At 42.3% G+C, this 14,417-nt stretch overlaps 5 protein-coding genes across 5 annotated transcripts; 3 read left to right on the top strand and 2 right to left on the bottom strand.

Annotated features, from left to right (window-relative positions):
- The first annotated feature begins 94 nt into the window (after window positions 1-94).
- On the top strand, window positions 95-1,715 carry LOC108062706 (chymotrypsin-like protease CTRL-1). Its single transcript, XM_070216570.1, has 3 exons — window positions 95-167; window positions 358-952; window positions 1,128-1,715. The coding sequence occupies exons 1-3, from the start codon at window positions 95-97 to the stop codon at window positions 1,630-1,632; spliced, it is 1,173 nt and encodes a 390-aa protein (XP_070072671.1). The 3' UTR covers window positions 1,633-1,715.
- Window positions 1,716-1,841: 126 nt separating this feature from the next.
- mRpS21 (mitochondrial ribosomal protein S21) lies at window positions 1,842-2,305 on the bottom strand. The gene is made up of 2 exons (XM_017149654.3): window positions 2,066-2,305; window positions 1,842-2,005 (listed from the first exon to the last, which is right to left on the bottom strand). The coding sequence occupies exons 1-2, from the start codon at window positions 2,210-2,212 to the stop codon at window positions 1,889-1,891; spliced, it is 264 nt and encodes an 87-aa protein (XP_017005143.1). The 5' UTR covers window positions 2,213-2,305; the 3' UTR covers window positions 1,842-1,888.
- A 403-nt stretch (window positions 2,306-2,708) lies between these two features.
- Droj2 (DnaJ heat shock protein family (Hsp40) member A4-like) lies at window positions 2,709-6,276 on the top strand. Its single transcript, XM_017149652.3, has 3 exons — window positions 2,709-2,871; window positions 4,149-5,264; window positions 5,632-6,276. The coding sequence occupies exons 2-3, from the start codon at window positions 4,164-4,166 to the stop codon at window positions 5,740-5,742; spliced, it is 1,212 nt and encodes a 403-aa protein (XP_017005141.1). The 5' UTR covers window positions 2,709-2,871; window positions 4,149-4,163; the 3' UTR covers window positions 5,743-6,276.
- An 879-nt stretch (window positions 6,277-7,155) lies between these two features.
- Window positions 7,156-10,706, bottom strand: LOC108062834 (WD repeat-containing protein 36). The gene is made up of 3 exons (XM_017149674.3): window positions 9,440-10,706; window positions 8,948-9,379; window positions 7,156-8,398 (listed from the first exon to the last, which is right to left on the bottom strand). Exons 1-3 carry the CDS (start codon window positions 10,596-10,598, stop codon window positions 7,203-7,205), a joined length of 2,787 nt encoding a protein of 928 aa, XP_017005163.2. The 5' UTR covers window positions 10,599-10,706; the 3' UTR covers window positions 7,156-7,202.
- Window positions 10,707-11,690: 984 nt separating this feature from the next.
- Window positions 11,691-13,389, top strand: LOC108062705 (uncharacterized). The gene is made up of 3 exons (XM_017149484.3): window positions 11,691-11,871; window positions 12,784-13,156; window positions 13,219-13,389. The coding sequence occupies exons 1-3, from the start codon at window positions 11,707-11,709 to the stop codon at window positions 13,380-13,382; spliced, it is 702 nt and encodes a 233-aa protein (XP_017004973.1). The 5' UTR covers window positions 11,691-11,706; the 3' UTR covers window positions 13,383-13,389.
- The last annotated feature ends 1,028 nt before the right edge of the window (window positions 13,390-14,417 follow it).

Raw genomic sequence — 14,417 nt, 5'->3', positions numbered from 1 at the left:
ACTTAAAGATTGTAGCAACAAAATAAATTCAAGCATAAACAGCTGCCAATAACTATAGAAGCAACAGTTTTATTTCAAACATTCACGGATTAACATGTTCATCGAAATCAAAGTGAACATTTTGCTCCTGCTGCATACTTTTATTTTGGTTCATTTAGTTGAATTAGGTAATTAAAGAAGAGGAAACGGAGTCCTTGCTATAAATAGATATGTATTAAAAAAAAAAAAATAAAAATACAACACTGGAATTTTTAAAATGTTTCGCCCTTTTAAGTGCCTCAAGAAAAAGTTAATAAAAATAAAATTTAAAGATAAGGCTTTTATCAAAGGTTCTACTATCTAGAATTTTTATTTCAGCGATTTCGGATCAACACAGATCCCAACCTTGTAAATCCGGTGAGACATGTAAAAGCCTGGATCAGTGCCCCCACTTGTATGCCGCTTATAACTCCAGTTTAGATACGAAGAATACAATATCAAAAAGAAGTTGCGGCGATACTACAAAAACCGGGGCGTCAGAACTTTTTTGCTGCCCGAGGCCACCAAACTTCCTGCCAATAAATGGGTGCGGACGCGGAGGAAATCGAACAGAAGGCAGAAAGGCGGGACTGAAAGAGTTTCCCTGGATGGCGATGCTTCTGTATTGGAATAGTTTCACTAAGCAACTGCAGCCCGGATGTGGGGGCTCCCTGATTAACAACTGGTACGTTCTGACCGCAGCCCACTGTGTCAGAGATCCTGGAAATCCTAGTATCGGCCCCCCGAAGAGAGTGCGTCTGGGCGAACATAATACCGCCACCAATCCCGACGAAGGCTATGTGAATGGTAGATGGTTAAAGGCGCCCCCTTATGTTGAAATCCATGTTGATCTGAGTATTGTACATGGGAAATTCAACCATGGAACTGATTATAAAAATGACATCGCTCTGCTGCGACTCCAAATTCCAGTACGGTGAGTAATGATTTCCAGGATTCAGTAAATTGATACGATAAGAAGGCATTCTTTATAATTGACGTATAATTTTAAAGAACATAAGTTACGTCATCAGCTGGTTTATATCGATATTTATTTGAATCTATGTGTAGTTTCTCAATATTTAAATTTGTATATTTGTTGTCTGTTTTAGTTATTCGGGCGCCATCTATCCGATTTGTCTTCCGGACCAGAGCCAAAATACATCTTATAACCGCATATTTGAAGCAGCCGGCTGGGGAAACCACAGTCCAGTATTCATCTTCCTTCAGGAAAGGCATCCAAGTGATACGAAGTGTAAAGAATTGAAGGCGTTCGACTATAGCACGCAAATCTGTGCAGGTGGCGACGAGGTTGGAAGTGTGAGTGGTGATTCTGGGGGTCCTCTGATGGCCATCATGCAGTGGAAGAAGAAAAATGTCACATATTTAGCCGGCATCATTTCCTATGGTTTTAAAATCGGCCATGGGAAAAATCATCCTTCTTTTTACACAAAAACCAGAAAGTATATTCCATGGATAAATTCATTTTTTAAGTCAAAGTGGCACAGTAAGCCAAAAAGTTTATTTAAGGACCCAAACAAATGCCTCAGGGAGTTAAAAAGGAAATTTATTCCCCAAAAATCTGTGTTTGAATATTCAGATGATTGTGAAAATTAAGTAAATTTGTATGCGATTTAGATAAATTGAAATAAAGTCAGAAAAATAAACTAGAGAACGGGCTACATTTCAATACACCATTAAGTATACCACAAAAGAAATCCAAAACTCAAAATTTTAGAAGTCTTTTTCTTTATAAGTATGTAAATTTAAATTAACATCAGACTTTTCAATACCATTTTTGAATGATTTGACCCATAAAAGCACTATTTTCATTTCTTACATTTTATTACCGAATAAAGACAATAACAAGCGACTAACTGCATCCGGGAAAGGGTTCGGTGCGATTTTTGCGCAACACAAACTGAATTTTTCGGTTCATGTCCTCATTGTAGATGGCCTTGCACTTCTCGAAATTGATTCGGCGACGGACCTAAGAAAAAAATTAAATAATTATAAATATGTAAATATACACTATTATTTAGAAACCCACCTGATAGGGCTTTTCGTAGAATCGCGTGCGGCGGAATTGGTCGAGAAGTTCCTCTTTGCCCAAAACGCGATTCAACAGACGACACGCCTCCTCCACATTATTGTTTTGCACCAAAACGGTGCGGGCCAGAAATTGCACGTGTCTCATTTGGGCGGTCGGGTTTTATTTCATAAAATCAATTGCAAATGTTTATTAAATAATCAAGTTTCAAAACAGTGTGACCACTTAGCAAACGCGAAACAGCTGATGGAAAACACCGGGTTTTAACAGTGTTGCCAATAAATTTTATTAAAAAAATAGCTAGAAATAAAATTTAAGCAAACTTAATTTAAGAATTAAGTCATGTATTTTCATACATTTTTGAATTTAATTAAAATTAGTTTATATGGGATTAAGTCTAGGGAAACCCATAAACATTTTTGCATGAAAAAATATATCGAATTCCCAAAATAGCTTGTAAAATATCCATATTTATAAAGTTTCATAACTAACCTACTTAATTAATTAATTATATTACATTTTATTATATTTTCGAGTGACTTTCCATCCATGGTTTGGGTCGACGATAAAATTCTACCGCAGAGCAGTGCATATTTTAGTGTATTTTTGAAGTACCCTGGTGTTTTCTCACTCTCGCCCCGCTGGTCACACCGGCTCCGTTCCGAATTTTCTTCCTAGCGTGGCGGCCATAGTAAGCTGTTGAAAAGTATTCGACGTGAATTAAAATTATTGTAAAAGTGTAACCTCAAGGAACCCGGTTGCAAAAGTCTCCATTTGCTTTAGACACGATACGACACGAGGAAAAGGTGAGTGGCGCTGCGGTGGCTTAATTTCGATTTCCACCTGATTTTGCACATTTCGCTTCGCATTGTTCAAATGAGTGAGGCTGTTGTGTGCGTGTGTGTGCGTGTACTTGGTAGACACACTTCCTTTTCGCTTGATTCTTTTTCTTTACCGTTAAGTAATCAGCGATAATTGTTTTTTGCCAGAGAATTCCCTTCGATTTTGGCCTTAGATTTGCAAAATCGATGGCTCTCTGGTTTTGCGCCTCTCCTTCTTTGTTCAATCGAATTATTCTGACGCAGCGTCTTGCGCGGCACATGTTGGTACCCACACCAGCGCACGTTTGTGTAAATATGTATTCCCACTTTCTTTGGTAAAAATATATCATTTAGCCATTGATTTGCTTTGCTTAATCGATAGCCGCCTCTTGAATTGATTTCCATTTTTATTTTCGACACTTTGCCCTTTCCCCTTTTGTCTGGTTTTCTCTTGCCCATTTTCCATTATCACGCTCTCCCCTTTGAGGTCGCCGTTCGCGAAACCAGGGCTGCATGCGCTGACGAAATTTTCTAGAAACTGTGTGTATGTGTGAGTGCGCAAGGGAGGGAGCGAGGAGAGGGTGTTGGCGAGAGGGGGGTGGCAGAGGGAAAGAGAGCGTCAGCTGCTCGCCGTATTGAAATACGAAAAATGTTCTAGAAATCGGCAAGAAAACGTCGCAGTTATTTTCGCAAACACATGGCGGCGATACGACCTTGAAACCCGGGCTCTAGCTTCCGGGAATGTCCCCCCCCCTGCGAACCGCTTCCTCCAATTTGCACTGAGAAAAATGGCTGTTGAAATCGAGACGGGAGCTGTAGAAATCAATAAACAAGTCTTAAAGGGCTTTAACAACAAAAATTTTAGTGAATGTGTATTTTTTTAAGATTAAAACATGTTTTTACCCCTATCTCAAAATTCTGAATAGTTGTAAAAAAAAATTTTCATATAGCGCTTGTGATGAGTAATATGTGTAGGATCTATAATTTTGGTCATTTCCAACTTGCAAGTCATGTTATGGTAAAAGGAGTTTAGATTACCGGTTTTTTTTTATAATCCACCTTATATAATAATCAAGTTTATACAGTACTTGCCCATTTAATAAATGTGAAAAACGTCGGAATTATTTAAATTTCCGACCTACATAAAATATATGATAAATATTTCGTAATATTTTGTAAAATTTTAAAACTTTCCCATTCCTGAATCCTTAATTTTACTGGATCCCTGGTAGTAATCTTCACACACCCTCCTCCAATTGCAGTAAACAGCCTACAAGATGGTCAAGGAGACTGGTTACTACGATCTGCTGGGCGTGAAGCCCAATGCCACGCCCGACGAGCTGAAGAAGGCGTACCGCAAGCTGGCCCTCAAGTACCATCCCGACAAGAACCCCAACGAGGGTGAGAAATTCAAGGCCATCTCGCAGGCGTACGAGGTGCTCTCGGATGCGGACAAGCGTCAGGTGTACGACGATGGCGGCGAGGCGGCCATCAAGAAGGGCGGTGCCGATTCCGGTGACTTCCGCAACCCCATGGACTTCTTTGAGAAGTTCTTCGGCGCCGGTTTCGGCGGCGGCGGCGGTGGACGGCGGCGCGAGAGACGCGGCAAGGACGTGGTTCACCAGATGTCCGTGCAGCTGGAGGAGCTGTACAACGGAGCCACACGCAAGCTGCAGCTGCAGAAGAACGTGATCTGCGACAAGTGCGAGGGTCGCGGCGGCAAGAAGGGCAGCATCGAGAAGTGCATGCAGTGCCGGGGCAACGGTGTGGAGACCCGGGTGCAGCAGATCGCTCCCGGCATCATGCAGCACATCGAGCAGGTGTGCCGCAAGTGCTCGGGCACGGGCGAGACCATTCAGGAGAAGGATCGCTGCAAGAACTGCAGCGGACGCAAGACGGTGCGGGAGCGCAAGGTGCTCGAGGTGCACATCGAGAAGGGAATGCGGGACGGGCAGAAGATCGTGTTCACGGGCGAGGGCGATCACGAGCCGGAATCTCAACCGGGCGATATTATCATTCTGCTGGACGAGAAGGAGCACGCGACATTCGCGCACGCCGGACAGGATCTGATGATGAAGATGCCGCTGCAGCTGGTCGAGGCGCTCTGCGGATTCCAGCGAATCGTCAAAACGCTGGACGATCGCGATCTCATTGTGTCCACGCAGCCCGGCGAGGTCATCAGGCACGAGATGACCAAGTGCATTGCCGAGGAGGGCATGCCCATCTTCAAGAACCCCATGGAGAAGGGCACGCTGATCATTCAGTTCGAGGTGATCTTCCCGGAGGTGATGAATCCATCGGTGGTGCCCACGCTGAAACAGTGCCTGCCACCGGCGCCGGAGGTTGACATTCCAATCGATGCAGAGCAGACGGTTTTGGTGAGTATTTTAAATGGGAATTGTAAAAAAGAAAGAGTAGAATATCAATACAAATTCAAAAACATATCAACATGATGTTTTATCATATCATAAAAATACCAAATTTAGTATTTTTTGAGCAAATAATATAAAAAAAGATTAACATAATCTTTATTCATATCAAAATGATATTAATAACTTGATCTTTAAAAAATATCAAATTGACCATTACCATATTTTTTTCTGTGCACCTATTAATGTTATTTGCTAGAGAAATTAACATAATCAGACCCTAGACCAAAAGTTTCTATAGCATAAGATGATATTAGTTTTCAATACCCTTTAGACTATTTTAATTATTTTGCTAATTTATCGATTGATTTTTCAGGAGGACTTCGATCCCAAGCAGCGCCGTCAGCAACACCAGCGCATGGCCTACGATGAGGACGATGGCGGCTATCAGGATGGCCCCCGCGTCCAGCAGTGCACATCGAGTTAAGCGCCCCCGCTGCGTGTTGCACCCCCGGACACACACACACACACACCCCTAATAATACCCCCAATCAACAAGCAGTAATAATATGTAAACCAGCTCCCGGAACACTGTAACTGCGCTTGCAATGGCCGAAGAACTCCCAAAAGCACCTAAACCTAAACACACCATCCAACACACACACTAGGAGACCCAACCAATCGAGATCTAAAGTTATTTCATGCAAGCTACGATATTTAGGTATAAATCAAAGGAACTTATCAGATATATGCACTATGTCTATAACGCGTGGTTGTTTGTAAACCAATGGAACATTTTTTTCTTTTCGTTTATGTTGCGTTGGATTGTCAAAGAATCGAAAACGGAAACTGAAACTAAACTAAACTGAAATTGAAAATCAGCCGCCACTAGAACCGTATCTAAAAGTCGCGAAAGCCAGCGAACGCGTCTAGGAACAAGTTTAAGTTATTTAATTCCAGCATAAATAAAAGCGTTAGTTTAAACGGATATAACAAATAAATAATTAATACACAATTTCAACCCAATCGCTGTACTTTGTTCTTCCCGTAGCTGCCTCCAGTTTCACCTGCCCCTGTTATCTGTTGATTCCATAATAGCTGCACAGTCATCTGGGGTGTGAATCACTTGCCTAATGCCAATTGGAGATATCTGGCATATAGCAGCCGTAAAAGTGCCTAGCGTGATTAATTCTCAGGTGGCCACTTTTCTGGGTAAATTATTTAAACTGCTATCTGGGATTTGTTGTAGATTAAAAGTAAAGAGGGGATAGTTTTGGATATGACATTTAGCTAGTTATCGTTTAAATGTATATTCCTTACTCGTAAAGTAAAGAAGAAAGTATTATTTACCCTATAAAAAAAATTTGATAGTGTGTTCTGAATTAGCGTCTTCTCCTGAATAACTTTGTTAAATTGCAAGGGACTTAAATAGTCACAATGAATGTGAATATATGAAAGATCAGGGACCGAAAATAATGATTTTTTTTTTTTTTTGAGTATAAAATAAAAATCTCCATTTAATGATTATTTTGTAAGCGAAAAAAAATATGATTACTTTGTGACCGATATTATTTTGCTTAGAAATATCACTCAGTTAGTTTTTTATTTTTTCACTTATAATGATTACGGTGCCTGTGAAAGATATTTGTGGGCTCATGATGTTTTTCAAATATTTGTTCACAAGGTGATTAGTAATCACTGATCAGTAAACTTGTTAAATAGACTTATTAGCCATTTTAAGACAATTAAATAGTGGGGGTCAAAGAAAGAATTAATATTAGATTTAATCAATATTTTAGTTTAATTTAAAAACAAATTCCTCTTAGCAAAATCTCACACAAAGGGAGGGAAATAAATAACGCCATTACTTAAAAGGTCTTGTAAATTTATTTACAAAATTTCCAGTTTAACTCTACTACAAAACATTCTTGTAGATGCTAGTACTATCTAATGCGCAAAGTTCCGGAGTGCAGCCACAACTCCAGTGCCGTAGATCAGCTTCTCCTCCACTCGCCGCCAAGCCTCCTGCTGCACCTGGGCAACACTGCGCAGCGCCTTCACCAACTCCGCGGACTCCGTCAATCCGAGACCGTGGGATCGCAGGAAGACACTCAGGTAGGATTGAGCCAGCTCAAAGTTCAGATTGGTACCAAACATGAACTCCACAAGTTTGAGGAACTGCAGCATGGCGAGCAGTGTTCCCCCAGCCTCGGGGTGCAGTGATTTGATCTCAAAGTCCACCATCGAGGGACCTAATTGGGTCAAGTGCGCCACAGCGGGTGCGAAATCCAGGCTATCGGATGTTTCCTCCAGCAGCTGGCCAAAGGCGGTTAGATTATTGAGCGTAGAAGCCTTTCGGATGCGGGAGTTGCCCTCCTCCTTTTCGCCATTCTGTACATCGAATCGCAGCTCCAGTCCCGAAACGGTGGGCAGGAAAAAGGGAGCCTGCTTGGGTGCCTTTGGCGGCGCCTTGGGTTTATTGCGTTGCTTAATGAGTTCTAAGTCCAACAAATTCTGCCAGCGGGACGCAGCCAATCCAGATAGCGTTATTAACTCGTCGGAGAGCTGAGTTGGAGTCTCGTACTTGGCATCGACCAGCTCGCCGAGTTTCGATTCGTCCTCGTCCTCGTCAATCTCCAGCTCCTGCATGCCATCCTCCAGTTCCATGGCATCGCACACGTTCGTGGGCAAACCCACATAGGGAGCCGCCTCCAAGGGATCGATGGAGCGCAGGGAAACCTGATTGAAGAGCGTCTTGTTGGCCCACAGGTAAATGCCCAGAAGACCCACATGTGCGGTGGCCAGAAAATCACCATTGGGCGACATGCTCAGCGAAACGCAGGGCGTCTGCACGCGGAAGTGATCCACCATGTAGGAGGAGGGTATGTCCCACACCTTGATCGTCGAGTCCATGGCGGCGGTGATCAGCCAACGACTGTCGGGACTGAAGGTGAGGTCATTCAGCTTGGCCGTGTGACCGACGAACTTGCGCACGATCACCCGCGTGTGCATGTCCACCACAAAGACCTTGAATGTTTCCAGGCCGATGGCCAGCATGGAGCTCTCGCGATGCTGTCGCATTAGGGAAATTCCATCGGCCAGGCGTAAAACAGCCAGGGGTTTGTCAACAGCAAGGAGGAAACCTGTCAATTCGGAATTTAACACACATGTTAAAAACATGTAAAATTGTATTTTACAGTGTGAGCAAAGTTTTTGACATATGTGTGAAAAACAAAAGTGTTAAAATGTGAAAATAATTGTTGACACACACAGCTTTTTACACAATGTGTTATTAACACGACGTGTTTTTTACATACTGTGTTTTAAACAAAAATGAAAATTACATTTTATGTATGTTAACGAATCGAAGGGAAAATGAAGAATCTATATTGGACCAGGATATATTAATTGTTATTTTTAATCGTTTTAAAGCATATATGAATTTTTTCAACTACAGAAAACCGTGAATTTTTCAGTTTAACATATATTTCTGACGTTTTAATGTCAAAAACTCATTGTGTTATAAACACGTTGTGTAAATAACACAAATGACCTGTGTGTGTTATATATGTTTCTAACATATGTAAGCTACAATTGTTTACACACATGTCAATAACTTTTTTTGAACTCAACACTTTGACATTTAACATGTTAATAACACAAGTTTTCTACCAAACAAGCTTATTACTTACCCTTTCCTTTAAACGGCCAGAACTTGAGCAGCCCCTCCGAACAGCCAGAGATGACAGTCTGATTGAGGTTGTCGCTGGCCAGGCCGCGCACAGCCATCTTGTGGCCCGGAGAACCGTAGCTAGCTCTGTGGATGCCCGACTGGATGTTGAAGCGCTCGATGTGGCCACTACTATAGCCGATGATCACAAAGTTGCCGCAGTGCGTCAGCACGAGGCAAGTGGTCTCGCTTTGGAAGTCCGTGCGGTTCTTGTTCTGGAATTGCTGCGGCACCAGACGGTGCTCGCCCATGCGGCTATTGGCGAAGGTCCAGGTGGTGGTCTGAATAACGCCCGCATGGATGGCGGCAATGTTATCCCACTCCTTCTCGCGGGCCGTGTCCGAGGTGAACTCCAGGATGGGCGGCATGCCAAACTTGTCGAACTGGAAGCGATCTGCGGGAAATACATATAAATTAAAATACATTTCTTAGGTTTAAATCCCTAAATACCTACTCTTCTTTTTCGTAGCCTTTGTATTGTAGGTGGCCCTGCCCATGCTCTTGTTCAGCGACTCGGAGATGGTGGAGAACACCCGCATGGTGCTGTCCTCGCCGGAGGAGAGAATCGAGACGCCCGAGTTTCCATGGTAGCGAATGCACAATGGCGGCTTTGTATGGCCCTCGCGAATCCTCAGCTGCCGAGCCCCATTATCGGGCATATCGAAGATGAACATCTTCATGGAGTTGTCGGGCGAGGTGGTGAACACCACCGGTTCGCTGGGCAGGCAGATGGCCGTGGTCACCGGCTCCTCGTGCGCCTGCAGCTGGCCGGCCAGCTTGCGCTCCTCCAGATTCCAGAAGGCCATGTAGCCATTGCTGCAGGCCGACACCAGGATGGGTGGTCCGTCGGTGCGGAAGGAGAGGCTGGTGACCTGGCCCCAATCCTGCTGGAAGCTCATCAGCACCTCGTCGAACTTGAGGTTCAGCAGGATGATGGCACCATCCCCATGACCCACGGCCACGACATCCAGAGCGGGTGCAGGCTCGATGCAGGTTATCCTGCTCTCGTGGTGGCTCAAAGTGCACACCACGCTGTTCTTCTTGATGTTCAGGATCTTCAGCTGGCCCTGCTGGGAGCCCAGCACGATCTTGTTGATGTACGTGGGCGGATGGGCCACCGCTGTGACCAGGAACTCCTCCGCCCGGAAGGGAACCTCCAGGTAGACATCCTCGGTGGGTATGTTCCACACTTTCAGCACATTATCCCGATCGATGGCGATCAAATTGGAGCCGAAGGGCAGCAGGAGGTGGACATCCTTCTGATGGCCGCGGTAAACGTGCCGGATGTGTTTGCCCGCCCGCCAGGCGAAGATGCACTTGTTGCTGGCCGAGTAAGTGTGCAGGCGATCGGTGGCCAGGGCCGTAATCTCGTCCGGATGCAAACCGCTGACGTGCAGCAGCCGGAAGTGATTGGCGGTGTACACCTGGAAGGATCGGCCGATGCAGGTGATCAGCAGCGTGTCCCGGCGTCGCTGAATGTAGCGGGTGACCGCCGGAACCTGGTTGCTCACATAGCCGAGGGCTCGGTTGCGCCGGAAGATGCAGCTGCTCTCCTTGAACACCGACTTTGGCTCCTCCGACTCCGGCTTGTCATCCGTCCGAAGGTGCGTCATTTTATATTTTAGGTCCCGTTTCCTTGATTTTCTATTATAAATCTTAAGATTTCTGCATGCCGAAAATGTTTACGGGCAAAACACGTGTGGAGCAGTATGACCGCAGCTCAAAAATACCACAGTCGAGTATACTAAAAAATACTGAAATTAAAATGTAACGGTTTCTATTAGGGATATTTGTAAGTTATATTTTCGGGGAACCACCAAATATGCTGGGATTCTTTTTAAATTTTTCAGTTAATTTCATTGGTTTGTGGTCTTAAATTACAATATTATACCAATTTGATATTGTAAAGGTTTATTATTATTAATTAGGAATTCGAATATTATTTTGTTGAACCTATTTTAATTTAAAAACAAAGACACCAAATTGTATTAAATTTAATGAGAATTGTAAATAAAATTGCATCACAAACATAAAGTAGTGTTAAATGTTTTATAAATATTTAGTTCCATTTCAATGAGAATTAATAAATGTCGGTGTTCTGGGTCGTTGATGAATCCTATGCACCATGTACCAAATTGTAAAAATCACGCTACTGCAGTTGAGAAAGTCTGTATATTTTCTTGTTTAAAACTATCGTAAAAGAACTCAACTTAAAAAAATTAGCTCTTCAAGAAATTTATTTAAAATAAGTGATAGGATTTAATCCACCTCTTATGGAATTTATGAAAGCCAATTGCCGACCGATAAGCTGCTAACCCAAAACAAACAATCAATGAGCAATACTTGAGATCCGTTAATCCAATAAACGAACTTCAGATTGCACGAATGTGATTAGGAAAATAACAATATCTATTCATGCCACTTATATGCGGCATTCTGGACGACCGACATTTTTATGAATATTTCACTATGCCAATCGCGAAGATGGTTATCCGTGGGCCTGGCTATCTGGAGTGTTGATTCTGCGGATTTTGACCGGTACGAGGAACTGCAATTGTTATTATTTATACTGAGTGTTATCACGGCCTCTTATCGCCATGAGAGCTACTGTAAAACTCTCGATTGAAAACGGATTGATAAGTACGGCAGGAGCGCATATAAAACCTGGTGCGTCCATGCGGGTGGCATTGTTCGAAAGTGAAAGCCAAATATACACCCACCATGAAGTACCTGCTCAGCGTGACCTTGCTGTTGGCCATTGGGCTGCAGCAGATCGATGCCCACGGCATGATGCTGTCCCCGCCCAGTCGCTCCTCCCGTTGGCGCTACGACGGATCCGCTCCCCAGAACTGGAACGACAACGAGCTCTTCTGCGGCGGCTTGTATGTGAGTGAAGAATCTGACTAATATGGCCATTAACCATACTAAAAAATAGTTGTATTAAAATATGTCCAAATCGAACTTAAGAATTTAATATAACTATATTTGGTCAAAAATGACATTACACTCAAAAAAATGTCCTTAATTTAAGTCCATTAACTTTGATTTAAGGAATAATGGCTTTAAAATGGCAAACAAGTCTATACGTGGACTTAAAAATGTTTATCCCATATCAATTTTAAGTCTACGTGGACTAAAAATGGACTTAAAATTTATATGCGATGAAAACTTTTAGCCATCGTTCCTTAATTTAAAGTCCGTGGACTTAAATCAAGGAAATTTTTTCTTCTGGGTGTACCCTTTCAGAAATTAGGTCTATAGGATATAGTTAAAATATATCATCTCAGTTATTAAGATTTTCATTGAAACTTTATAATATCATATCATATCAGTCAAAATTTCAACCGAAAATCCTTCAAAATTTCGTTTGGCTATGGTAAGAAATTTAGCCTCCATAATTTATAACCCTTTATTATAATATTTGTATTACTATAGTATGATAATCAGAATATAAGAAGGTTACTATAGTTTGGTAATCAGAATATAAGAAGGTCTATAGGTTCTTGGTTAAAAATATATCATCTCAGTTATCAAGATGTCCAAAGAAACTTAACAATATCATACCATAGCAGTCAAAATTTCAATCGAAAGTCCTTGAAAATTTCGTTTGGCTATGGCTAGAAATTTAGCCTCCATAATTTACAAGCAATATTTTTAGCTACTCCTTATAACCAATTTTATAATATTTGTATCTGCTCCTTAAACTAAAGTTTACTATCTTTTCTGGCTTTGTAAATTACAAGTTGTAATTAACATTAGAATTTTTTATAATATTAATATGTTTCTTTGTATTCATAGACCCAGTCCAACAACGGAGGTCGTTGCGGTCTGTGCGGCGACAACTTCTCCGATGGCCAGCCCCGCGCCAACGAGATCGGAGGAAGTATCGGTGGAGCCGGCGTGGTGACCAGGAGCTACGGTGCCGGCCAGGCCATCACCGTGGGCGTGAAGATCACCACCAACCACTTGGGCTACTTCGAGTTCCATGTGTGCAATCTGGATGCCTACGGTGGCGAATCGGAGGAGTGCTTCAACCAGAACGTTCTGCGTTTCCCCGATGGCAGCAATAGATTGGAAATTGGAAATCAGGCCGGTGAATTCGATGTGACTGCCCTGCTGCCAGAGGGACTTACCTGCAATCACTGCGTTCTACGGTGGACCTACACGGGTGGTAAGTTTTTTGTAAGGTTTTTGTTTAGGATGGTTAACTTTAAGTACATTCTTATTTTCCAGCCAACAACTGGGGCATCTGCGATAACTCCGGCAACGGAGCCCTGGGCTGCGGACCCCAGGAAACCTTCAAGAACTGTGCCGATGTGAGCATCAACTGGGGTCGCAACCTGGTCAAGGAGTTGGTCAGCGGAGGACAGCCCGTCGCTCCCATCGAGGTCGTCTAGAAATCCAATTAAATGATCCAAAAGATGAACTGCCTTCTAAGTCTGAAAGTGCTACAAGCCAAATAGTCAGCCAAAGTTGAATAAATACTTGAACATTTGAAAATATTCTTCAATGGGGTTAATGGTGGTGTTTTTTAAATCATATGTTAATTTATAGCATTCATAAATTCAAGTTTATTGACCGACTATTTTTAAAACCAATTCTAGCATTGCTTGTACTTCAATTTAAGACCTATTAATTAATTATCCATGGGCCAAGTAGTGTTGTCCCAATAAAACACATATGGCTAACCACAAAAGGGAAAGTACACAGAGGCAAAATGTTTATTTTTAAAAGTATAGGTGGGAAATTAGCATATCCACATTAGGAAAATTAAAAAATAACTAATTGTAATCAACATGTGGTTTTAATTTATTCATATTTATGATTCCTTTAAGATTTTGGCTCAGTGTAAAAGGGCTCTGGTAACCGCAAAGACGTGTAAGGGTCTTTAAAATACACAGAAAGAAATTACTAACTTAATTAGACATATGATGTTTACTGTATTGTGGTTGAAATGTAAAACTTCCAATAGGTAGCTTTATAAAGAAGTAATCCTAATAAAAGTACCCCTTGTGAAATAATCAAAAAATTTTTAAAGATTTTGCTTATGGGTTTTCAAGTGTATGCAGGTGTTTTTTTGAATGAATACTTTAAAGGATAACTTGCGGTTTTTGTCCATTTCCTAGACTATATAAGCCATCCCGATTAGCTTTTCTTAGCAGTCAAGTCACCGTGATCAAAATGAGGATTAACTTCGTAAAAAAGATTCTTACTGGAAAGTACGGAACCGTCGCGAAGCCGGATAAAGTTTTTCCCGTCGTCGAGGACTTTCTGAGGCTGACTACGATTTTCTTTTATTCTATGGGCGTGGATCCCTACGAATCGGAACAGAAGCCCAGCATCGGATTCCAGTTGTACCTTGTGTTCCACATAATCAACCTTGGCTTTGTGTGGGTTTCAATGATGGTGTTTGTTGTAAACTCAATGGGACC

This window comes from Drosophila takahashii, chromosome 3R (genome assembly GCF_030179915.1).
Source record: "Drosophila takahashii strain IR98-3 E-12201 chromosome 3R, DtakHiC1v2, whole genome shotgun sequence".
Taxonomy (NCBI): domain Eukaryota; kingdom Metazoa; phylum Arthropoda; class Insecta; order Diptera; family Drosophilidae; genus Drosophila; species Drosophila takahashii.
The sequence above is the reverse complement of the archived record's forward strand: the minus strand, read 5'-3'. Positions and strand labels throughout refer to the sequence as shown.

Excerpts from the sequence above, each read along its gene's own strand:
- Droj2 (XM_017149652.3), top strand. The coding sequence starts at position 4,164 with ATGGTCAAGGAGACTGGTTACTACGATCTGCTGGGCGTGAAGCCCAAT. Across the intron at positions 5,265-5,631 it reads ATGCAGAGCAGACGGTTTTG|GAGGACTTCGATCCCAAGCA; the intron begins GTGAGTATTTTA and ends TTGATTTTTCAG.
- mRpS21 (XM_017149654.3), bottom strand. The coding sequence starts at position 2,212 with ATGAGACACGTGCAATTTCTGGCCCGCACCGTTTTGGTGCAAAACAAT. Across the intron at positions 2,006-2,065 it reads TCTACGAAAAGCCCTATCAG|GTCCGTCGCCGAATCAATTT; the intron begins GTGGGTTTCTAA and ends TTTTTTTCTTAG.
- LOC108062705 (XM_017149484.3), top strand. The coding sequence starts at position 11,707 with ATGAAGTACCTGCTCAGCGTGACCTTGCTGTTGGCCATTGGGCTGCAG. Across the intron at positions 11,872-12,783 it reads TCTTCTGCGGCGGCTTGTAT|ACCCAGTCCAACAACGGAGG; the intron begins GTGAGTGAAGAA and ends TTGTATTCATAG. Across the intron at positions 13,157-13,218 it reads ACGGTGGACCTACACGGGTG|CCAACAACTGGGGCATCTGC; the intron begins GTAAGTTTTTTG and ends CTTATTTTCCAG.
- LOC108062706 (XM_070216570.1), top strand. The coding sequence starts at position 95 with ATGTTCATCGAAATCAAAGTGAACATTTTGCTCCTGCTGCATACTTTT. Across the intron at positions 168-357 it reads GGTTCATTTAGTTGAATTAG|CGATTTCGGATCAACACAGA; the intron begins GTAATTAAAGAA and ends TTTTTATTTCAG. Across the intron at positions 953-1,127 it reads CGACTCCAAATTCCAGTACG|TTATTCGGGCGCCATCTATC; the intron begins GTGAGTAATGAT and ends TGTCTGTTTTAG.
- LOC108062834 (XM_017149674.3), bottom strand. The coding sequence starts at position 10,598 with ATGACGCACCTTCGGACGGATGACAAGCCGGAGTCGGAGGAGCCAAAG. Across the intron at positions 9,380-9,439 it reads AAAGGCTACGAAAAAGAAGA|ATCGCTTCCAGTTCGACAAG; the intron begins GTAGGTATTTAG and ends TATTTCCCGCAG. Across the intron at positions 8,399-8,947 it reads CTGGCCGTTTAAAGGAAAGG|GTTTCCTCCTTGCTGTTGAC; the intron begins GTAAGTAATAAG and ends CCGAATTGACAG.